The sequence below is a fragment of the Kogia breviceps genome, chromosome 17, assembly GCF_026419965.1.
Source record: "Kogia breviceps isolate mKogBre1 chromosome 17, mKogBre1 haplotype 1, whole genome shotgun sequence".
NCBI lineage: Eukaryota > Metazoa > Chordata > Mammalia > Artiodactyla > Physeteridae > Kogia > Kogia breviceps.
This window is the reverse complement of record NC_081326.1, coordinates 34,975,607-35,002,351: the sequence shown is the minus strand read 5'-3', so window position 1 is coordinate 35,002,351 and position 26,745 is coordinate 34,975,607. Positions and strand designations below refer to the sequence as shown.

At 36.1% G+C, this 26,745-nt stretch overlaps 1 protein-coding gene across 2 annotated transcripts in view; it reads right to left on the bottom strand.

The window, feature by feature from the left end:
- The window catches only part of SLC26A7 (solute carrier family 26 member 7), a 177,658-nt gene that overhangs the window by 134,024 nt on the left and 16,889 nt on the right, over window positions 1-26,745 (bottom strand). For both annotated transcript variants that reach the window (XM_059043462.2, XM_059043463.2), the window contains exon 2: window positions 4,099-4,209. In XM_059043462.2, the coding sequence (XP_058899445.1) occupies window positions 4,099-4,209 (111 nt within the window). The remainder of the gene's footprint in view (window positions 1-4,098; window positions 4,210-26,745) is intronic.

Here is a 26,745-nt window from a genome sequence, read left to right as displayed (position 1 = left end):
TATGCTAGAAAAGAATTTCTCAAAGTCTGATATTCCTGAAAGTAAAGAAGTGTGTATTTTGACCTTTAAATCTAGAACATAGAGCAAAATAATTTGTACAAAATCCACTGAACAAATGACTAGAGAACTGAGAGCAAAAATGATCTAGAGTTAATTTTTGAATTTAGGCCTAGCTTTCTTAAGATTTGAAAGAAGATTAGAAGGAATTGAATGGTAAGAGGGAACAGCCATCAAAAATGTTTTGTTGAGAAAAGTGAGTCTCACCTGTGTGTGAGTCACATCCCAAGAACTTCTCTAGAGAGAGACATTGCCAGCAATGGATATGGGGTTACTTACTGTGCCAACATGGTTATGGGAGTATTGCCTCTTTTCAAAGGATGAAACTTTGCTGTTTCTGAGACAGTTGAGAACAATCAAGGATGTTGAGGCTGCTGGTGACTATATGACGATGTTGCGAATGACATTTTACATTTTCTTATTGGTCTTGCTTTGTCTTTATCTCCTCCTTACTACTCCTCTGCTCTTTCCTTCAATTTCTCAACTTTTCATTCTGGTTAGGCTTTAAACCTACTAGTGGTACCCTTAAATACCACTAAACCCATCTAGTAGCTTAAGAGTGTGTGGCAAGACCTAATAGAAAGTGAATTGGGACCACAGAATTGGACAGGCCTAAATTAAAATTCCTTGTCAAGTTACCTAACCTCTCTCAGCTTGCTTATTTGTAAGATGATGATAAAATATCTAGCTACAAAATTTGGGTAGAGATTAAATGATATTTCATATATAAAAACATCTGTCACAATTCCTATCACATTTGGTAAATAATTGCTTATTTTCTTTTCTTCTACAGAGTATTCTATTGTCTCCCTAATCTTTTCTCTAAATTAATGAACATATTTTTCTCTTTAAAAATTTTTACTCTAATTTAGAAGATAATTATATCCTAAAAATTGTCACATATGGGTTATCTTCAAAAATTTTGTTTCCACTGGATTGATACCCATTTCTGTTCTTTTCCTTTTCCTTTTATTTATAAATAAATGATTTATTCCTTTTTAAAATATATATATGTATTTTAAATTAAAATAAGAAAATTATGCTGTTAAAAATACAGCACATTTAGTGTCTTTATATTCTAGCTTTTGAATTATTTGCTTTTAAAGATACCTCAAGCATTATTTATTATTGCATTTAGTAATTCATTATTGCATTCTGATTACCTGAGTTGGAGGTAAAATCCCAGATAATGTGATTTTTCTTTATGAAAGCAACATCAATCTCTTAATAGTAAAATAGTAAAATGGAAATAGGCATTCCCACACACATATATACACCAAAATAAAGTACAATAATATTATTTAAAAGAAAAATATGTTCTCTAGACTAAATGTTTGCAGAAAATTTCAGTTGGTTCCAATAATTAAGATTGTAGGAAGGTCAAAAATAATTAGTTTATATATTTCTCCTGATATATATATTATATATATATTATATTTAATATTATAAAACTTGTTAAATACAGAGCTTATACAAGTGGTAATGTGTATATATATATATATATAAATATAATACCGTGAGGGAAAAGGATCATTTCTTCTTACTGATTCTAAAGAATTCTAAATCTGTTGGGATAAAAAGAGAAATGAGGAGGTTCAGCTGGCTCTCTCTTTTGGAGAAGTGCTTATGCAGAAATAAAATGCCTTAAGCATTTATTGTGCTATACAGTATCTGTAGTAAAGCCTGTAAATTATATGTATTTTGAAATGTATATTATTTACCTAATAGACTACAAGATTCCTATAACTGTTAATAATATTTGTTAAATACAAAGTTTTATATAAATGGCAATTTCAAACCATGTCACCAGTAAAATGTTTATGATTCCTTAGGAAATAAAGTGGTTTACGTAAATACATACTTAGGTATATCAAGTTAAGTATTTTTGACTTCTTAAAGTAATTATAGTCTATTGGGAAATTTTTTTTTACCTTTTCTTTTATCCTTTGTTTAACAGAGGAGATGTTTTGAGTTCAGCTCTAAAAACAATCTGCTTTTTCTTGCTAATGACATATTTAAATGTTTTGAAGAATGAAAATAAATTTCCCTAGGAAATTAGGGAGCAGGAAATTTTGAATATAATAGGTTTCAAGAACTTCTAATTCATTATTGTGCTTTTCTCCCTTTATATCAACACAAAAGGAAACTTCATTCTTGAGCATCTGGTTGTAAAGAGGAAAAGCTTGGGCTTCAGATTTGGCCACACCTGGGTTGTAATCTATGCACCTACAACTTAATCTGTGCTCTCACAGAAAACTTTATGAAATTAAGAGGTATTTTTAACCTAAATATGCAAATAATGATGCCTATTTAAAATAACTGTATTAAGATAAAATAACATATGTAAAGCTCTTAATAAAGCATCTAATAAATAGTACACCTAAGGTTCTCAAATTTAAGTACATATATAAACATACATGTGTAGATAGATACTTTTTGAATAAAACTGGAGATCATGTGAAAATGCTGATTCTGATTTAATAGATCTGAAGTGGGAACAAGATTTTGCATTTCTAGCAAGATTACACATAAAACTGATCCTGCTGGTTCATGGACCATACTGTAGGTAGCAGTGTTATAAATGTCTGATAATCGTTGATCCTATCCTCCATGACAAAGCTGATTATATAAGAAGCCAAACTTACATAAATAAAACATTACTTTATGGGTTAATTTCTGCATGAGAAAATGCATGTATCAATGTGGTAGGTAAAATTATGGCCTTCCAAATGCATCCACATCCTGTAAATACCTTATGTTACATGTCAAAGGGTAATTAATGTTGCAGATGGAATTAAGTTTGCTAATAAACTGACCTTCAGATAAGGAGATTATCCTGGATTGTCTAGGTGTACCCAGTGTAATCACAAGGGTCCTTTAAACATGGAGAATGGAAGCAAAAGATTATAATCAGAAAGAAACTTCCCTGCTGGCCCTGAAAATGAAGCATTTGAGCCAAGAATTCAGGAAGCCTCTAGAAGCTGGAAAAGTTAAGAAAACCATATTGTTCTCTAGAACCTCCAGAAAGAAATGCAGCTCTCCTGACATCTCAATTTTAGCCCTGTGGACCTCATTTCAAACTTCTGATCTCTAAAACTATGGGATAATAAATTTTTCTTGTAGGAAATAAAGTTTTCTTCAATAACACAAACTGACCACTGAAGAAATAGACACAAAATGATATTACTTGCTTATAGACTGATATCTTGCATAAACAAAATGGATAAAAATGCCTCTATGGATATTTCCTCTTGAGTATTTTTATTATTATTACCATAATATTTAAGATTAATAGGTATCACTTTTGTAATGATAGCAGCTTTTATTAATTTTTATGTAGCAAGTAATAAATTAGACACTTGTACATCAATTATCTCATCAATACAATCATGATTTTCTTTTGACATTTTACTATCAAGAAAGCAGCAAACAGACCTTTAAAACTTTGCCCAAGCTCATGCAGATAGCAAACGCCAAATGTGACACACACCCAGGTCTATCTAACTTCCAAGCCCTTGTTTTTAAACAGGCTGCTCTATTATCAGATTACTTGTTCACATTTTATTTGGTAATGAAATGCTAGGCAATGTAAGAGATATACTAATTAGAGGGCATTGTAGAACTTAGCTTGGAAGAAACTTAAAAGATTGTTTAAATATTAGTTACATTGAAAATAATTTTCAATATTTGAGTAACTAAATTTTATAGTCTTTTCCTCAGAGTGCTTATTTTCATTTCATTGTAAATTCAGAACATTTATCCTTCTCTTACAGTCTTTTTACAACTTAAAAATGAACAGAATCTTTAACAATAACCTTGGTTACATAGTAATATAGCAATAAATCACAGTATGTGTTGAGGCACAGAAAGTTAAATGTCTTTCCCTAATATTTGCTGATATTATTTGCTGATAATATTTGCCCTAATATTTTCAGTAGTAAAGTAAGAATTACATTGGAAATGTAATCAGTAACAAATGATCACTTCTGAGTTCCCTTCATTAGTAATATGAGAAGCATAAGCATAGACAGAAATTATTACCTGTGGCAACGTGACGTCCCATTCCAAATATGGCGTAAATGATGGCAGGAAATAGCGACCCATACAAACCAAACACGGGGTGCACAGATGAGAGAACAGCAAAGGCCAACCCTGTGAAGAAGAACCAGGGTAAATAGGACCATCTTATAACCCCAAGATACAGTCCATTACAAAGTAGAATGGATATTGGTTTATTTAATGATGAAAGGAATTATGATTTAATTATTCTACTTGCTCAGTGAAAGACTAGCATCATTGTCCTAAATAACAGAAAATTCACTCATTAGCTCATATTTATATTTCAATTCTAAAACCATTATTTTTGGCCTACTACTTTTTTACTTGATTACAGAGATGGCTACACGTAGACATTAGCTCAGAGTGTCTTCCTGGTAAAAGTGAGAATCATTTTCACATGTTCATTCTATTCACACAATAGCATCTGTGAGATAGGCAGAACTAGTAGCAATACCACTGACAAATAAGAAGCCTGACATAAAAGGTAATTAAGTCTGGGGCAAAAAGGATGCACACATTCAAAGGTGCCTGGCTGGCTGGCTAGCTGGCTGGCCTAAGATTGTGTATCCCAGTGTTGGGCCAGTGTGTGAATTCATGCATGTCTTAAAACTGGACCCTAGCCTGTATTCGGGTACTATTTCTTAGAGTGAAAAAAATCAACTTCATTAATTCAAAAAATAAGTAAGGTGTACCTTAAAACTGTTCATTTTTGTTCTCCTTAGATACTACTGCCTGCAGAGTTTGTTTGTCACAGGCACATAGAAAATTTTCCTAGACATGTCTAAATTACCAGTAGCCATTTAAACGTGACCGAAGTGTGCATGAGTATAAATTGATTAAAGTGATCTTGTTTGCCACTGATCTTTGGCATTAAACAGCTAGTTCTGAGGCAGGAGATAGATGGGCCCCAGGATAGAGATTTACAACTTGCCCGCCTGTTTACATTCCTTGGGGAGAGAAAATGTTGGGCTTCAGCCTGGACACTTACAACTAGCCTCCTGTTTACATTTCCTGAGACAGGAGATAGGTGGGCTCCAGGTTAGATACTTACAACCAGCCTCCTGTTTGCACTTTGAAATAGAAATAACAACAGAACAGGGTAAATAGCTAGGCTTTGTCTCCTGAGGACACTCTAAGATAACAGTCATGGCAGGAACAGAGAGGGGCTAAACCCTGTCTGAGTAAAGATCAAGAGGTCATGCATTTCCCATCCTTGGGGCAAGGGAGACACTGCACATGCGCAGAAAGGCTCAAAAAGGAGGGGGCACCACCTCATAATATGTGACGCTAAGGCCACCCCTGGGCTGAAATCGATTTTGGAAAGAAGTTGGGCATGCATATTGGGAAGCGTCCTATGACAGGTCAGGTGTGGAAGAAGAAACCAGATAATTGGCCAAAGGTAAACAAAGACCCTGAAGAACTGCCCTATATAAGTGACTTTACCGCCTCTTTACCGCTCTCCTCATTAAGGAGGACGCCCACACCCTTTCTCTCTGAGTGTGCGTCTCTGCCTCGCTTCTATCTTAACTAAACAATTTCTTTGTGTTCTATCCCACTTGTTGTGCTATGTCTCTAATAATAAACTTTGTACCTGTTTATACAGTTTTTGCCTCTATGAGAAATGCATTTTTCACTGGGGGCGAGAGCCGAGGAAAAATAACTTCTAGCCTATAGCCCTTGATGGTCTGGTGGCTAAAGTTCCTGGTTTTCATACAGGCTACCCAGGTTCAATTCCTGAGCAGGGAATTAAGCCACCACTCACTGCTGCCTCTCCAAGATAGGCAGCTAGGTTCTGATAATCCGTTCAAGTTTACACGGTTTAATGATAGCCATTTGATTGAGCATAATGGACTTGACAAGCTACAAAAAGATTTGAGGAAGGAGCTGGCATTAGAACCTAGATTACCTGAACATTAGACCAGTTAATTATTCACACTATGGAGCCTGGCAATCTGATTCCCATATCAGTACTTTTTACTGTTTAACTTTTACTATTTTAATGTTAAGTTTAATCTCTTTAAAATAAATAAACTCTACTTTTACATCTAATATGTTGTTTCAAGAGGTACAAGATATTTCAGTTACAATTAAAATGCATGAAAGATCTACCAATAACCAGTCCCTTCTTCAGTGTTAAAAACCTGCTTGGGTTGCTTCTTTACTGACAATGTATTCCTAAAAGTCTGGTGAAGACAAATAAAAAGTTGTTATAGAAGAGTCAGTGGTAGAGGCTGCTCTTGAATTTCACACAGGCAGGATGAGAGGTAGCAATCTTGCTGTTGAGAAAGGTCATGTGAAAGTGCAGGTCTCCAAGCCAGGTTAGCATTATTAAGCTAAACTTTCCCCCACCCCAGTAACAAACACCTCCTGACATTTATTATAGTGTAAGCAACAGTGTAAAAACATTGTGTGCATTAAATCAGTCATATGGAAATCTAAAAAGCAACTTTTTCTCATCCATTTTCAGAATGAGTTACCTGATAAAAATTACCTGTCAAGAGAAAGAAATACAGAGTGCTTCCAAGTAAGAAAAAATGTTGCCTACATTTCAGATCACCCAGATCTACTAAATCAGTGATGGGGGAAAGGAAAATATGCATGTGGCATATTTAACAAAAGCACCTTGGCTGAATTGCATGGACACTAAATTCTGAGAGATGTGGTAAATACCAGCAGAATCAAGTTTGCCGGAAGTACCCTATGTGGCTACATTTCTACTCCACCTGCAACAGCAAACGTAAATACAGAACTAGAAGCAGCTGGATTCTCTGCACTTGCCTTGTGGATAGGTACTTTTTGTTTGCTTCATTAGAAAACTCATCTCTCTCTCTCTCTGTCTCTCTCTGTCTCTCTCTGTCTCTCTGTCTCTCTGTCTCTCTCTCTCTCTCTCTCTCGCTCTCTGTTCTTCCCAAGTGAAATCTATAAAAAATTAGTTCAAAAACAGAATTTCGTTGGATCTCATATTCCTATCAAATTAAAATAAGAATAATCATGGAAAACATTTCTAACCGCAATCTTTAAAAGACCTCTAGACCTATAAACGCAAAATATAACTTCAGTAGATTTTACAAGAACAATCTCAAAGACCAGAAATCATGTAGACACTTCCTTAATCTCAAATGACACTGATACTGAGCTTTCACATTAAGCAAGTGTCATACACTCTCAGTGAGAATCTACTTCTCTGCTAATATGACAATGAACAATGGCCAAAATGAAGGAATGAACTAATTCAGAAATACAATGCTTTAAAATTTCAAGTACTGCTTCCATAGAAAAAACTAAAAACCCAAACCACCCTCCCATACCCACCTCCAAAAAGGAGAGGAAACTGAATAAAGTTTTCTTTCTCTGATTCATGTATTATTCTGGTTCATACTGTAACCAACATACATATTTTCATACAAACTAAAATATGTTAAATCCTCCAAAAATAATGAAAATATTAACTAGTTAGAGTCACTTACAAATTAGTAGAATTATCCACACTTTTCTCCATGTTTAATAAAACAGGGTGCTCAATTCAATCAGAGCAAAATTAGAACTCTCTATTACTTTGGGGGAAAATTGCTGCAAATACTGATAGATATTTGTATTATTTAATCTCACTTAGATAAGAGCAAAAGCAACACAACAAACAAAAGTATAGAAGAATAAAAACATAATGGGGGGCTTCCCTGGTGATGCAGTGGTTGGGAATCTGCCTGCCGATGCAGGGGACACGGGTTTGAGCTCTGGTCTGGGAAGATACCACATGCCGCAGAGCAACTAAGCTTGTGAGCCACAGCTACTGAGCCTGTGCGTCTGGAGCCTGTGCTCCACAACAGGAGAGGCCACGACGGTGAGGAGCCCGCGCACCGTGATGAAGAGTGGCCCCCACTCGCCGCAACTGGAGAGGGCCCTAGCACAGAAACGAAGACCCAACACAAACAAAAATAAATAAACATTTTTTTAAAATGGGTATTAGGCCAAAGGGTGCCAAAATGGGATAGATTAGGAATGGGAGGAGAAACGGAGAGACGGAGAGAGAGAGAGAGAGAGAGAGAGAGAGAGAGAGAGAGAGAGAGAGAGAGAGAGAGATTGATTGGAGGAGAAAACCCATATTGAGATCTTTAGATAGCTGACTATTTTTAAAAATCAAAAATCATGTATTGGTAATGCAGGTCTGATATATCCACTAAAGAATGGTCACTAGAAGACTTTGAAAGATGCAATTTTTAAGAAAACATGTTTTATAGGTGTGATAACGGTTATTATAGTAGAAGAGACTCCATATTCCCATGTCAATATTATCAGCAGTTTCAGGGCTTATGAACACTACCCCCCTTTTGAGGGACCCTGAGTGTGAAGTTGGACATTTGCCACTGGCACCCCTTGCCCCTCCAACCCAGGCTACAGTTAATGTAGAGAAAATGGCTTCCCTAGACAGAGTGCCTGACCCTTGCCAAGGAAGAATATGAAAGCAGGTAGTTAGCTCATTCTGCCTCTGCACTTACTACAATCTCTTGGCTGAGATTGCTAGAAAATGACCAATCACTGCTAGTGAGAATGAGAACTGTTTATCACAGAGATTATATTTTATATTTTAAGATATATATTTTTATTTCAGCTTCAGACCAGTTTTATTTGGATTTGTACAATAACAATTACTTAGAAGACTAAAGAAAACTGGAACTGCAAAAGGTCATGTCTAGAAATTGAATAGTGTATCTGAAGTTGTTAATTGGTGCTGGAATTACATACAGAGAACTGCTCTATTGGGGACTTTATATTTTCTTGGCTTAGTGACCTCACTTCTTTATTGAGAGCCTAGGCAGCTAAGACTCAGAGGCACTGGTTTATTCCCCTCAAGCATGAATATAAGAACAGCAGTATTTCATAGACTGTAGCATTTAGCTATGGAGCTTCAAATACTACCCAGAAAACTACAGTTACCACAACTCAATGAAACAACTATTCCAGTAGAATTCACTGCTCCCAGAATGTCAATCCTTTCATGAAACACCTTTGGGCTTTCTCAGGGGTTGAACTGTTCCCCACTCTGATTCATATGTTGAAATCTTAATTCCTAGAACCTCAGAATATGACCTTATTTGGAAATAGGGTCATTGCAGATGTAATTGTGTAGGAGGTAGTCATCCCGGAATACAGTGGGTTTATAATCCAATATGACTGATAAAAGGATGCTATGTGAAGAAACATAAGCACACAGGAAGAATGCCATACAAAGATGAAGGCAGAAATCAGGGTAATGATTCTGCATGCCAAGAACACCAAGAGTTGCTAGCAAACCACCAGAAGCTAGGGAAGTGGCACATTAACAATTTCTCCCTCACAGCTCTCAGAAATCAACTCTACTCATACCTCGATTTTAGAATTCTAGCCTCCAGAACTGTGGGGCAATAAATTTCTGTTGTTTAAGTCATCCAGGTTTTGGTATTTTGTTACAGGACCCCTAGCAAACATACATGTATTAGTTTTTGGACGGAGCAGAAAGTAAGAGGTCAATTGATGCAATCTCACATTTTGAAGAGGACTGAAACACTTATCTTTAAAAAATACTAAATAATATTACCAACTTTGAACTTCCAATTCATAATCTCTAAATCTATATAATATCATTAAAAATTTGTATTTTGAATCATCTAAAATAGCATCTAAGCAATTTAGTTCCTAAATAATGAGTGTCTAGAAATTAAGTTGCTAAATGTTAAAGATAGTCTTCTGAAGACTGCTTACTCAAAACTCAGAAGTGAAAAATAAAGTCCCATTCAATCTCTATTATACATGGTACCATCACTAGAAGTTGTGTTTGTAGAACTGAGTTTCTACAAGAAGTAAGTTCTTCCACAAAAAGTAGTACAAGTTAATTGTCTCATTAGTTTCTCCAATTTCTAGTACACAAGAAAGAAAATTGTTGTAAAAATACTAAGAAAGCTGAACCCATGTTGACCTGCTCAAGCAAAGCTCTTACAAGCTCTTGGCCTCTGTGATCAGCCCACATCTAACCCCACCTGCTGCTAGATCATTCAGTAGCCTTTTGTAAATTAGATAAAGGGACCCCCTGCTAGATTATCTAACCAACCTTATTTGTGAACAATGACTGAGGAAGTGTCACTCTCCAAAAAGCAGTGATAGCTTCCCCCTATCTTCTACAAATATGGGAAGCTTTGGTCAATTCTGAAAATGTTCATTTCTCAAAATCATGTTAAAGCACTGTATTCATGTTTTGAAAGTTGCCAAAGAAAAACCAAACAATGATTTTCGATTCTAAATGTTGAGCTCACAGGTGAATTACTGCATTTGGCTATAGTAGAAGAGGAGATATTTATTTTAAAACCAAAGGTAAGATTTTTATCCTAATAAGTCAGAGTACATGATAAATCATAGCATTATCCCACCAGAGTGCATCCCTGTGCACAATCATAAGGGAGCTAAGCTAGATCCAGGGAAGAGTCCACCATCATTGAAGAGCTTCCTATGCATTCCTGTTCACATTTGGGAGGCAGCAGCTCAGTGGTGTGGCACCAACCTCTCTGGCCCTGACTCAGCCTCTAACCAAGGTGCACACACTGGGGAAAAAGTAAAATCAGCATGGAAGTGCAGCCCCAAGCCCTCAGGCCATAGCTACCTCCCACCTCCACCTCAAACCAAGGTGGAGACTGCCATCACACTCGAGAAACCCTACTTTGTTACTGCTCCAGCCCCTCAGGCCCCAAACCCAATTGGACTGTGATGACCACTGAGCATAGTAGAAGCCTGACTTGCACCTGGCTCTGGCTCAAGCCCCTCCAATTCCAGACCACCCACTAAGGTGGTGGCTGTCAGCACAGAGGAAGAGGAGCTCACAATCACTTCAGATACAGCTCTCCCACCAAAGACATGGGCACATGCCGACTACATAGGGATGCTCACACACAAGGACACTGGGAATATGCAAACTGCATATGGATGCCTTCAAGATCAGGATAGGTAAGTATTTCACATCATTTAATAGAGTCAGAGAAAGTTAAACAAATTAAGAATACAGAAGAATATGTTTCACATGAAAAAATAAGAAAAAAGCCCTGGAAAAAACCTAATGAAACAGAGATGATTTACCTAATAAAGAGTTCAAAGCAATACTAATAAGAATGCTAACTGAACTGGGGAAAAGAACAGATTAACATAATGAGAATTTTAACAAAGAACAGGAAAATATTATAAAGAACTAGTCAGAGCTAAAGAAACAATAACTGAAATTTAAAATACACTGGAGGGAATTAATAGCAGATTAGGTGATACAGAAAAATGCATAAATAATCTGTAATACAGAATAATGGAATTCACACAGTCAGGTAAGCAAAACGAAAAACAAATTAAAAATAATGAGGACAGTTTAAGAGACCTCTGGTACAACATCAAGCATACTAACATTCACATTATAGGGGTCCCAGAAGGAGAAGAGAGAGAGAGAGAGAAGAGTTCAAAAAATATTTGATGAAATTATGACTAAAAACTGAAGAATTAAACAGATGTCCAGGTACAGGAAGCACAGAAAGTCTCAAATAAGATGAAGTTAAAGAGACCCACACAAAGATATATCATGGCAAAAAGGTAAAGATTTAAAGACAACAAAAGGAAAAAAAGAATCACATACAAGGGAAACCCCAGAAGACTATAAGCTGATTTTTCAGCAGCAACTGCAGGCCAGAAAGGAGTGGTGTAATATAATTAAAGTCCTGAAAGAAAAAAAATGTACAACCTAGGATACTCTCTCCATCAACATTATCAATCAAAATTGAAGAAGATATAACTTCTTAGAGAAGCAAAAAATAAAAGAGTTCATTAATACTAAATTGACATGACAGGAAGTGTTAAAAGGTCTTTTTCAAGTGAAAAAGGAAAGGCTACAGCAAAAAAGAAGAATTTACAGGAGGGGGAAAATTCCACTGGTAAAAGAAAATTTAAAGACTGTGGTTCAACAATTGAAATAAGCTAGTACAAAGGTTAAAGACAAAAATTGAAAAATCAGCTATGATTACAATAAACAGTTAAGGGATTGACATGAAGATGTAAAATATGACATCAAAAACACAAAGCATTGTTGTAGGAGAAGAAAAAAGTATGGAACTTTTAGAATGTGTTTAAGTTAAATAAGTATCAGTTTAAAATAAGTAGATATAGTTATAGCTCAATATATATGAACTCCATGGTAATCAGAAATCAAAAACTTACAATAGATATACAAAAACTAGAGAGAAAAGAACATGAACATAACACTAAAGAAAATCATCAAACCACAAGTGAAGATACTAAAAGAAGAAGAAAAGAACAGAGAAAAACTATAAGAAAACAAATAACAAAATGGCAGTAAGTATATAACAATCAATTTAAATGTCAATGCACTAAATGTACCAATCAAAAGACATAGGGTGGCTGATTTTATAAAACAAAACCAAAAACATCATTCTGTATGCTTCCTACAAGGGATTCACTTCAGAGCTAAGAAACACACAGACTGAAACTGAGGGGATGGAAAATGATATTCCATGCAATGGGAAATGTAAAGAAGGCTCGGGTAGCACTATTCATATCAAAGTATACTTTAAAACAAAGTTTATAATAAAAGACAATGAAGGATATTATACAATAACAAATAAATCAATACAAAAAGCCAATACAATATTCACAAACACATATGCCCCTAATGTAAGTGCACCTAAAATATAAAGCAAATATTAACAGACACAAGGAGAAATTTACAGTAACACAATAATAGCAGGGGACTTTAACACCCCACATACATCAATGGATAGATCATCCAGGCAGAAAAATCAATAAGGAAAGAGTGGCCTTAAATAACACAGTAGACCAGTTGTACTTAATAGATATCTACAGTACATTCAATCCCAAAACAGCAGAATACACATTCTTTTCAAGAATGGAATTTCTTGAATGCACATGGAATTTCTCCAGGATAGATCATATGATAGGCCAGAAAACATGTCTCAACAACCTTAAGAGAATAGAAATTATATCAAGCATCTTTTCCAACTACAATGGTGTGAAGCTAGAAATCAATTACAGAAAGAAAAATGGAAAAACACAAACATGGGAAGACTAAACAACATGCTACTAAAAAACCAATGGATCAATGAAGAAATCAAAGTGGGAACCAGAAAATACCTTGAGACAAATGAAAATGAAAACACAAATTTCCGAAGTCTACAAGGCACAGCAAAAGCAGTTCAAAGAGAAATTTATAGTGATTAATCCCTACTTCAAGAAACAAGAAAAATCTCAAATAAACAACCTAATCTACCATCTAAAGGAATTAGAAAAAGAAAAACAAACAAAGCCCCAAAGTCAGCAGCAGGAAGGGAATAGGAAAGATCAGAGAGGTGATAAATAGAGATGAAAAAAGCAACAGAACAAAAAAATCAATGAAACAAAGAGTTGGTTTTTTGAAAGGATAAACAAAATTAATAAACCTTCAGCCAGGCTCACTAAGAAGAAAAGAGAGGAATTAGAAAAAGAACAAACAAGCTCAAAGTCAGCAGAAGAAAGGAAATAATAAAGACCAGAGAATAAATAAATAAAATAGAGATTCAAAAGGCAATAGAATAGATAAAAGAAAATGAGAACTGGTTTTCTGAAAGGATAAACAAAATTAATAAATCTTTAGCCAGGCTCACTAAGAAGAAAAGAGAATAATAAACAATATAAACAAATAATAAACAAATATAATAAACAAAATAAGAAATGAAAGAGGCAAAATAACAATCAATACCACAGAGACACAAAAAATCTGTAAGAGAATAATATAAACAGTTATATACCAACAAATTAGACAACCTAGAAGAAATGGTCAAATTTCTAGAAACATACAACCTACAAAGACTGAATCAAGAAGAAACAGACAATCTGAACAGGCTGATTACTAGAACTGAAGTTGAATTTGTAATTAAACATTCCCAGCAAAAAAAAAGTGCAGGACTGGACTGCTTCACAGGGAAATTCTACCAAAATATAAAGAAGAGCAAATACATATCCTTATCAAACTATTCAAAAAACCGAAGAGGATAGAACACTTCCAAATTCATTCTATAAGGCCCAATTACCATGATATCAAAACCAGACACTAAAAAAGAGAAATGAAAATTATAGGTCAATATCTCTGATGAATATAGATGCAAAAATCTTCAACAAAATGTTAGCAAACCGAATCCAACAATATAGAAAAAGATCATAAACCATGATCAACTTGGATTTATTCCAGGGATGCAAGGATGGTTCACATCTGCAAATCAATCAATGTAATACATCATATTAACAAAATGAAGGATAAATATCATGTGGTCATCTCAATAAACACAGAAAGAGCATTTGACAAAAATTCAACATTGATTCATGATAAAAACTCTCATCAAAGTTGGTATAGAGAGAACATATCTCAACAAATAAGGTTATTTATGACAAACACACGGCTAACATCATACTAAATGGTAAAAAGCTAAAAGCCTTTCCTCTATTTTGAGGATAAGACAAGGATGCCCACTCTCTCACTTCTATTTAAGATAGTATTGGAAGTCCTAGCCACAGAAATCAGACAAGAAAAATAAATAAAAGGCATCCGATTTGGAAGAGAAGTAAAACCATCACTATTTGCAGAATGGCATGATCTTTTATATAAAAAACCCTAAAGTCTCCACCAAAAACTATTAAAACTAATATATAAATTCAGAAAAGTTGCAGGACACAAGATTAACATACAGAAATCTGTTGCTTTTCTATATACTAATAATGAACTCACAGAAAGGGAAATTAAGTAAAAACTCCCATTTAAAATCACATCAAAATAATAAAATACCTAGGAATACGCTTAACCAATGAGGTGAAAGACATGTACACTGAAAACTATAAAACATGAAGGAAATTGAAGATGATAGAAACAAATGAAAACATATCCTGTGCTCTTGGATTGGAAGAATTAATATTGTTAAATGGCCATACTACCTAAAGCAATTTACAGATTCAATGTAATCCATATCAAAATACCTATGACATTTTTCAAAACTAAAACAAATAATGCTAAAATTTGTATGGAACCACGAAGAACCCCCAAATAGTCAAAGCAATCTTGAGAAAAAAGAACAAAGTTGGAAGTATCATGCTCCCTGACTTCAGAATATACTACAAAGCCACAGTAATCAAAACAGTATGTTACTGGCACATAAACAGATACACAGATCAATGGAATAGAATAGAGAGACCAGAAATAAACCCATGCACATATGGTCAATTAATCTATGATCAAAATATACAATTGGGAAATGACAGTCTCTTCAAAAATTGACAATGGAAAAAATGGACAGCTACATGTAAAAAATGAAGTTAGAAAATTTTCTCACACCACGTACAAAAATAAATTCAAAATGGATTAAAGACCTAAATGTAAGACCAGAAACCATAAAATTCCTAAAAGAACATAGGCTCTTTGACATAAGTCTTAGCAATATTTTTTTGGATCTGTCACTTCAGGCAAAGAAAACAAAAGTAAAAATAAACAAATGGGACCTAATTAAACTTAAAACCTTTTGCACAGCAAAGAAAACCATCGACAAAATGAAGACAACCTACTAAATGGGAGAAGATATTTACAAATATGTCTGATAAGGGGTTAATATCCAAAATATAGAAATAGGTCATACAACTCAACAATAACAACAACAAAAAAACCCACCCAATTTAAAAATGGGCAGAAGACCTGAATAGACATTCTTCCATAGAAGACATGCAGGTGACCAACAGGCACATGAAAAGATATTCAACATCACTAAGCATTAGGAAAATGTAAATCAAAACAACAATGAGCTATCACCTCACACCTGTCAGAATGGCTGTAGTCAAAAAACAACAAATAATAAATTTTGGTGAGGATATGGAGAAAAGGAACTATAATTCACTGTTGGTAGGAATGAAAATTGGTACAGCCACTATGGAAACCAATATGGAGGTTCCTTAAAAAATTAAAAATAGAACTACCATATGATCCAGCAACTTCACTCTTTGGTATATATCCAAAGAAAATGAAAACACTCATTAGAAAACATATATACACCCAATGTTCATAGCAACATTATTTTTATAATAGCCAAGATATGGAAGCAAACTAAGTGCCCATCAACAGAAGAATACATAAAGAAGTGGTATATATACAGAATGGAATATTACCCATTAAAAAGAATGAAATCTGGACCTAGAGGGTATTATGCTTAGTGAAGTCAGTCAGATAGAGAAAGACAAATGCTACATGATCTCACTTATATGTGGAATCTAAAAAATAAAATGAATGAATATAATAAAATAGAAACAGACTCATAGATACAGAGAACAAAGTAGTGGTCATCAGTGGGGAGAGGGGTGGTAAGAGGGACAAGACAGGGGAAGTGGATTAAGAGATGCAAAGTACTAGATACTGTGGACAAAGAATGTTGCCTGATGTTGCAGCCATCAGGCCATCAGCCACTGCAGCTGCCATCCCCGAAGGTGTGTCATGGAGAAAAAAAACGGACACTGGCTCTAAACAGTTAAGGTGCATATCAAAGGAATAATTTCATTAAGGCCAGACTTTTGCATCTTCTCACATATAGAAAAGTGCTAAATTCAATAGCTTGAGATGTCCTTTTTTTTTTTTTTTTTGCAAAAACTCCTATATATCCTGCTCCTCCCATCCGCTTTGAAATAGTCCCTCAGAGGTATCCGACAGGCTGTCTCCTGGGCTTTAGTCCTCAGTAAGTCTGCCGAGTAAATCATAATTCTCAACTTTTAGGTTGTGCATTTTTTTCAGTCAACACTATACAATAAATAAGATACAAGGATATAATGTACAATGTGGAAAATATAACCAATATTTTATAATAACTCTAAATGGAATATAACCTATAAAAATATCAAATCATTATGTTGTACACCTGAAACTAATATAACATTGTAAATCAACTATACTTCAATAAATAAATAATTTTTAAAAAATCATAGCATTATCAAAAAAACACCCCCTCATTAAACGTATTTCATGTGAATAAAAGTTAGCCATTGACAAAAACTTATTTCTTAGAAAGGCTGGGTGTTAGTAGTGGAAATGACAGAGTGATACCTTGAATACTGAGCATCAGAGGTATTTTTGTATGCTTTTCAGAACTTATTCTGAGCCTAGAATTGTTAAAAATTTATGCACTTAAAAGTTCTCAGGGACTTCCCTGATGATCCAGTGGTTAAGACTTTGCCTCCCAATGCAGGGGGGCAGGTTTAATCCCTAGTTAGGGAGCTAAGATCCCATGTGCCTTGTGGCCAAGAAACCAAAACATAAAACAGAAGCAAATATTGAAAAAAGTTCAGTATAAACTTTAAAAAATGGTCCATATCAAAAAACAAATTTTTTTCTCATTGCAAGGAATAAGGACTAAGTGCCAATAATTCCATAAATAAAAGAAAGAGTTTAGAATTGGAGAAAATACTAACAATGAGACCTAACAAAAGGAAATGAAAGATTAAATTCTGTGTTGCATTCCTTAATCACCGACTTAAGGTTCATATGGAAGGCAAGGTGAACCTGAGACAATTTTCTAGGTTAACAATTAGAAAGAAGGATGGTTACTTAAGGAAATATGAAGGTATTGTGCAATTCTCTTCTCCCTCCCTCCAACTCTCTCTCCCTCTCTCCCTCCTCTTTCCTCCTAACCTTCTTCTCTTTCTCTGTTTTTAAACTGGTTTTATATTTTGTCTGATTCAAAAGGATGTGGTGGAAATATTTGGAATCTCTTAACATTGGGACAGTGGGAAGATAAGAATCTTGAGTTACTACAAATGGCCTATCAGCTACACATTTCATTTCTTCTTCAAATGAAGTTATTTGTCCCAGGAATAGAGGGAAACTTGATACATTTATAAATATGATAATGAAAGCTAATTTTGGATATGTGCCCCCCCCACACACATAAAAAGTCAGAAGCTACACACCGTGTGGAATGCTTCTGGGCAGGTTACTGACAGACTGAACAAAAGGCATTCTATGTGCTACACAGGCCACTGACTTTTAGCTCCTCCAGAGAAGTGGGCCTAGATATACCCTTACTCGATACCTGGATTCTGTTTGGAAAAACCTCTGAGGTCTTAGAAATCAAAGTTAATTAGTTACTACTTACTCCTTCATGTTGTGAGAATATTCACTTCTCAATTCTAGATAGGGTATATAACCTTTATAGAGTAAACAAAATGGACATGTGTCCCAAGTTGATCAAGTCGCCCACCATAGCTTTAGGCTAACTGAACTTTTCTTGAGTCAGATTTTACTAATAAAGTGATACATGTATAGAACATCAAAGCCTCAGTGTTTCTGTTCTTCCTATGCTCCCGTAGGATGACATCCTTGTCTACAACATGGGAACAATGTCACTCACCTGCCTCAGTGTTTGAACAGGCCATTAGCTCCTGTTACTGTAAGATGTTTGCTATGTTTTAGCCACCCAACTCCATTCTCCCTTCTTTCATTAGCAGCACACCAATTTCCTTCAAGAAGTCACTTTTTCCACCTGAAGTACATGGGCTGAGAATAAGGGAATTGACCTCTACCCCAAATCTAGGCATGGCCACATGACTCAGCCCAGCCAATAGGAGGTTTGCACTCCCCTCACCGTAATATCTGGTTTAAAGAAGGGCACAGTATGTATGTATGTTCAGTGAAATCTCATTATACTTTTATTGGAATTGTTAGATGAGTACATAGTTACATAAGAATTACATTGGAATGTATACCTAATACTGTGTATTACAATACTTTATGTACTGATTAAACATGGAAATGACCCGAATGCCCATCAATATGAAGATGGTTAATAAATTCTGGTACAATGATATTATGGAATATTATGCAGCTGTTAAAAAGACTGAATTAGAACCATAGCTATTAATCTTGAGAGATGTCCATTATATATTGTTAGACATGACAAGTTTCAGGCTTATATATTTTTTGTATATAATTTACATAAAAATCCAAGAACAAGGCTACTGGTGTTTCTTATACATCTTTGAAAGATATTTTTTTTACCTTGTACAATGAGTTCATAAACCTATGCAATTTAATTTTTGATATAGACTTTTTAAAGAAATCTGAACATTATCACGAATGTTATAGAAGCCTTTAGAAGATTTTTTTCTAAGTGAAACAAGGTAATGAATTTCCTTTTTAAGTGATCAACGAAACAGTTATATGGAAGACACACTAGATTGGTGGAAAAAAAGAACAGTTAGGAAGTTACTGCTGATATATCCAGATAGTTGCAGTAGAGAAAAAGACACCATTTCTCAAGGAAATATAGTTCCATCATATATAAATAGATGTTACTCAGACACATTTAAAAAAACAAATCAGTTCCATTGCCCTTGTCTTTAGCAGAGAACGCTTTCTTCCTAGAACATGTCAGAGGACCAAAGTTGACTGATTAAATATGAGCAGGAAATGATAGGAACCTCCTAAAAGACGACTAAATTCCTGGATTAAGTCACTCAAAAAGCCCAGTCAGATTAGAGTAAGATGAGCAGAAGGCTGGAGGCCTTGGTCAACATCAGAATTCAAGGAGTGAAGGAATTGTCAGATGCATAGAAAAAGAACTAGAAGAAAAGAGTATAAAAAAGCCAGGGCCAGGCATCTGCAGCAACTCCACAGAAATGGTATTCATGAAAAAGAGCAGAAGTGTCTGTTGAATTGATAATACAGGGTTCTGGTGACCTTAAGAAGAGCACTTCTTGGGGAATCAAGGGTATAGGAACCAAGTGGGAGCAGTTTAAGAAATAGATATGAGTGGAGGGAGAGGAGTCAGGAAACATGAACTAGTCTTTGAAAAACCTTGTTTGTGAAGAGAAGAGAGGGAAAGGCTTGGTGCCAAATGAGGACATGGGATAAGAAAACTTGTTTGTTTATTTTTTTATTAGTTTTCAGATAGGATAAACTTGAGCACAGGAGTGATCCAGGTTTTGTGAGCCCTAAGTCCTATATATCATAGGGGCTTCCTAGAAAAAAGATAAAATTACAATATAAAATTAATTACAAAGGCAATGTATTTAAAATGAGAAATCACCACAAATTATAAATTTTAAAACTCTGGCAAATTCCATGATCAAATATCCAGAAAAAATATAATATTTTATTAACTATTTGCCTGCTATACCTGTATAATACCTTTTCCCCTTACAATTTTAGGTTATATATTCAATGATTTTTGCAATATTTTCTATAGAGAGAATAGAAAGATAATTTTGGCTTTCCTCTTGCATATCAGACATTTCTAATACATCATTTCAGTGCTGTTGGTATTGCCTGTTTCTTGTAGCTCTGCAAAGGCTGTCTGACTTTATGTGGTGCAATCTGACAGCTCCTCTTTTTCTCATACCCTAGGGTTTCCCTGTTAACACTTGCTCTGGGATTCAACTGTTAATGCCCAGACTCACCTATGCAAACTCAGAGGAGCACTGAGAGGTGAGCCTTTGACAAATGAGAAACTGAGCAGTCCATGTTTCCTCTTTTCTCCCCACTGAAAGATGGTTTGGAGGTGCAGTTGATACCTACTCGGGGGTATACTCCAGTGATAGAGCCATCTGCCTCCCTTAAAAGCAGCCAGCCCTGTATCAGGCATTCTCTGCTCCCTGTCCCTCACTTCTGCTCTCTGGATTTACCCTCCCTAATAATAAAGTAGTACATAAGCCCTTTGTCTCAGGCTCTAATTTCTGGGGAATCAGAATAAAGTATATTTAAGTTCATTTTTCATATTAATAGATTAGAAATTTTTATTTTAGCTTTATAACTAGTTAAAAATATCATGTGAAATTCAAACTGTCAAAGTGAAAATCTCTATTAGAATTCTTGGTAACTATAAAATTTCAAGGCATTTCAAGTTTTCTTATGCAAAAACTTAAATATTATTTGAAAATTACAGACATTAATTAACCAGGTCATGACAATGTCCTTTATACAATGCCATACAATGAGCTTTATTTGATCTTCACCAAGTCAGATTTTCATGGCAGCTTACTCTTAATCAGATCCCAAAAATATCTGCAGCTACTCTTAAGCCACCAGACATAAGAAGCATGATTCAAGGGAAGTTGAGTTGGGAAAAGAGAGCACTCTTAATTTCTGTTAAAGTATCTTTGGAAATTCCACAAAAATATATGACCATGTGAAGACAATTGGCTTTGGAAGTGGCACATGCAAATGGAGATGCAGTACTGAACAAGATATATATTGAGCATGTAAATATAAGTGTGATATGTTTAATACATGAATTATCAAGGGCAATGGAAGAATGATTAGCTTCCACTTGAGAGGGGTATTTGGGAGATAATGTCCTTAAATGAGAGAATCAGCTTTTAAGAAAGGCAAACAAGATGTCTTGTGAAAATTCTGGAAGTTCAGTTATTCTGTAAGTAAGAGTGGTTCCTCTTGCTACACTGTTGGTGGGAATATAAGTTGATACAACCACTATGGAAAACAGTATGGAGGTTCCTCAGAAAACTCAAAATAGAATTACCATATGATCCAGCAATCCCACTCCTGGGCATATAGACTAAACTATAATTCAAAAAGATACATGCACCCTTACATTCATAGCAGCATGATTCACGATAGCCAAGACATGGAAACAACCTAAATATCCATTGACAAATGAATGGATAATGAAAATGTGGTATATATATATAATGGAATACTACTCAGTCATAAAAGAATGAAATAATGTCATTTACAACAACATGGATGCAACTAGAGATTATCATACTAAGTGAAGTAAGTCAGAAAGAGAAAGACAAATACCATATGATATCACTTATATGTGGAATCTAAAATATGACACAAATGAACTTACCTATGAAACAGAAACAAAATCACAGACATAGAGACCAGACTGGTGGTTGTCAAGGGGGAGGGGATTGGAGGAGGGACGGAGTGGGAGGTTGGGGTTAGCAGAGGTAAACTATTATACATAGAATGGATAAACCACAAGGTCCTACTGTATAGCACAGAGAACTATATTCAATATCCTATGATAAACCATAATGTAAAAGTATATAAAAAATGTATATATGTATATAACTGAATCACTTTGTTGTAGAGCAGTAATTAACACAACATTGTAAATCAACTATACTTTGATTTAAGAAAAAAAGTGGTTCCTGAGGATGCATTGGTAAAGTCTTGCTGTGAAGCTATCAGTGGAAGTACAAGCCAGGGAGGAGGACACACATGGCAGTGTCAGAGGAAGAGAAGGGAAAGATGATTAAGAAAGGGCCTGATTTCATGTGGTGACCAATGATGACATGAAACAGAGACAAATGTGCAAGTATATACTTAATTATACATGACATATGCCATTTTTCTGTCTCTTCTTACCATATTTATATTGGACTCTTAAGACCTGCTGGTTAGAAAGAGAAAGAGACTACCATAATGGCCCCTGCTTTTCCTGGTCTTGAAGTAGGTCAGTCTGAAGGACTTTTTCTTTGTCACTCACATCTTTTAATATTTTTAATAAAAGAGATGTTACTTATATATAGTCAAACTTCTCATTTTCAAAGAAAAAAAAAAAGAAGTAATCTCTTAGCTTTAGTGATGCAATTATGTAAGTAAACATCAGACCATGAATGTAAGCCGACTGGGCAGACCAGTGCAGAGAGCTGCAGTCAGGCTGGCACTCCCTTGTCACAAGATGCAGCCTTAAAGAAGGAGGAAGCTTGGCCACACAAGATGGTACCAGGGCAATAATGATGATGCTTCTCTCTGTGCACTGCCATCCTCTGGCAATACCCCAGTTTAATGAAAATGGTCATGGACCTATAGGATACAAATAACTATTAAAATGTTGTTTTACTCAATCACGGATATAAACGTTGGTTCATGTGCCTAGAGACCCAAACAGAATGATGCAATGAACTTAAAATGCTAATTAGGTTACTTGGCATCTTTTCCCACTCCCTTTAAGAAGTGTTTGTTTTCATTTATTTCTATTTTACCTGGGTAGATGGGGCAGGAAGGAAAGGACAATGAGACAGAGATGTATATATTCATGCAAAGACTACCTGCAGATGTTAAATGAGGTCTGTCTAACAATTGACATTGATAGTAGCTAAAATTTGGAGAAAAAGTTTCAAAGTATCCATCCTCAGCAAATTTGGGAGGGTGGCCTTGACATTTTTTAAGAGGCCTAGAATTTCTCTAATTTACTTGTTTTGAAAGATTTTTTGTGACTTCCCTAGTGATGCAGTGATTAAGAATCTGCCTGCCAATTCAGGAGACACAGTTTCGATCCCTGGTACAGGAAGATCCCACATGCCGTGAAGCAACTAAGCCTGTGCACCACAACTACTGAGCCTGTACTCTAGAGCCCGCACACCACAACTACTGAGCCCACACACCACAACAACTGAAGCCCACATGCCTAGAGCAAGTGTCCCACAACAAGAGTGGCCACCGCAATGAGAAGACCACGCACTGCAACAAAGAGTAGTGTCTGCTCACAACTAGAGAAAGCCGGTGTGCAGCAACAGAGACCCAATACAGCCAAAATTTTTTTAAAAAAAGAAAGATTTCTTGCAAACTGATATTCTCCACCTTCTTACCTTCTTCTTGTCTTCAAGTAGCAGAGTTAAAACCCAGAGGTAAAAAAATATCTGCCTAGAATTAAACACCTACTATGTGCCAGGCATTTGAGATAAATAATTTAACAACCCATGTAAAAATCCCCACCTCCATGGAGCATACATCTCGTGAGAAATAGAAGATGGTAACAATAATAACATTAAAATAATTCTTTATGGAACACTTCTTTTGTAATAGATTCTGCTGTGAGCACTATATTTTCTCTCCTTTACTCTTCTAAGCAATTCTGTGTAGTAAGTATTATTATCCCCATTGTACATATAGGAAGACTTAATCTTAGAGCAGTTAAAGCACTTGTCCAAGTGATGTATCTGGAATTCAAAACTGACGTCTTTGACTGTTAGCCTACAAGTACTCATAAAGCTCTTACTATGTATACAAATCCACTTATTAAAATCCATGAGAGATTTAAAGGAACATGAAATATGAACTATAAGGTCCTTGCCTGAAACAAACATTATCCAACATTAAACAATTATATGTGCAGTTTATAGAACAATCAGTGTAGTCAAAGTTTAGAGAAGATAGAGAAATTATGAGAGACATAATCATAGAAACTTTTATTGGAAGATTATAATTTAAGTGTGGGTTGAAGGATAGACAGAATTTTTACAAGTTTATTCCTCAAATTGCCCACATTCCTGAAGAGCTGTGAAGCACTTTGTTCTGGTGCAACTGATTTTGTCGTTAAGAATATTTTCCAGGGATTTTGTTGAATTTTACATTTTTGGTTTCTAAGCAATATTGCTTTCATCCTGGAAACTATGTTTCATACATACATTTTACGCTGTCAACCATACCTTTCTTAAAGCTCTTATCCATTGGCTCCCAGAGCACCATGATGTTCACGGACCACGTCTTCTCATTCCCCTTTGCCAGCCCCTCAGCCACTTAAATATCAGTGTTTCCCAGGGCTTCTTCCATTCTGATTCCTATTTTTATTGTACACATTAACCATGATTATCCCATCCATTCCCATGACATTAGTCATAGGATCTTAATCAATATATCTTAATAATATTTCTCCCAAAGTCCAGATCCAGACATACATCAACTTAGAGATCCCACAGGTTGGGGAGGAGTCAAGATGGCAGAACAGGAGGACACAGAATTTGTCGCTCCTCACAAGTTCATCAAAAACACATTAACAAATGGAACAATTCCCGCAGAGTTCCTGATGAACTGTAGTGGTAGACTTCAGACACCTAAAAGAATGAAAGAAAGAAGAAAAAGGAAAAGAGGAATCAAAAAAGAGACCAGCAACCCTGGCGGGAAGCTGAAGGTGAACAGAGATTCCCCACACTAAAAGAGATTCCCTCACGGAGGGGAAATCAGCTGGGACAGAAGAGGAACTTCAGGGGATCAAAGGAGAATGCAGCAGATGGTCTGTGGAAGGCAAGACAAGGTAAGAACCACACATATGATCTACACCACAGCTCTGTGCATTCCAGTTTGAATCATGAGTTGCCTGTTGCAAGGGGGAGCTGAGTGCTGGAAAGAGGGGTTTGGAGTGCAGACCCAGGGAGAGGACAGTTCTTGTCTGTGAAAAGACAGCCCAAAGGGACAGGAGCAAGGGGCGCCACAACCGGGAAAGTCTGTGGAAAAAGCATGACACGACATAGCAAGGCATCATTGTCAAATGGTGTGCAAGGGGTGGAGCCACTATTATAACCCTCTTCCCCACCTGCTGGCTTCTTTGGCTTCTGCAGGCATTGGGGGGGGTGCTTCCACCTGAGTGGGCCTGTCCACCCCTCTGGCCATGGTCACCTCCACTTGCATAGGCTCTGGGGCCCTGAGTGCTGCTCACCCCAAAATCTCCTTGGGAATCAGCACTGGGCACCCCTGCCTGGGATGAGAGTCCACCAAAGCTGGCAGGGTCAGAGGGCTTTAGTGTGGGGTTGGAAGAATGGACCCAGGGAGAGAAACACAGTTGGCTACACAGATACATAGAAGGGACAGGAGTAGGGGATGTGCACCTGGGAATGCCCCTAGAGGAAGCAGGATCTGCCTGGAAGGTGAGGTGCCATTGTTGAGAGGCATGCAAGGGGCAGGGCTGACAATGCTCTCATACACCAGCTGCTGCCACTGCAGCTACTGGGAGCACCCAAGTGTGCTCCAAGCAGCCACTGCTTTTGCTCCCACTCACCTGGGCAAGGATCAGATGCCTTAGGGTGGCACACACACAGAGGTGGGATTAAAACCAAAACTGAGACTAAGGGGGATGCAACCAAGGAAGAGAAACACAAATCTTTCTAGGCAGCAGCAGAAACTGTGAATTAAATCACCAAGATAGACTGGGTAAATCCTGCATTGGTGAAATACTTGAATAGATGAGTGTTTCAAAATCTGAGACAAGTATAGCCTTTGTAGCACTGGAATTTGGGCCAGATCAGTCTGAGCTGGCCCCACAGTGTCCACAGCAGGTCCAGACCTAAGTAGAGGTATTGGAAGTCCTCCTGGGGAGGTGGCTCCAGGAAAATATTCTTAGTACTAATATTTCTTTGTTGGTTTGTTTCATTTTGTTCACTGTTGGTGCTGCTGCTTTTATTATTTTTTACCTTTTATTTTCTACCTTTTTTTTTTTTTTTTTTCCGGTATGTGGGCCTCTCACTGTTGTGGCCTCTCTCATTGCGGAGAACAGACTCTGGACACGCAGGCTCAGCGGCCATGGTTCACAGGCCCAGCCGCTCCGCGACATGTGGGATCTTCCCGGACCGGGGCACGAACCTGTGTCCCCTGCATCGGCAGGCAGACTTTCAACCACTGCGCCGCCAGGGAAACCCTTATTTTCTACTTAAAACAAAACAAAAAAAAATTTATCTTATGTTATTTTCTTAATCTATGTAAAGTTTTTATTTTTATATTTTTTCTTTAATTTTTTTGTTGCTCTGTGGCTTTTTTCTTGTTCTTGTTCTTCATTTTATATATATTTTCCC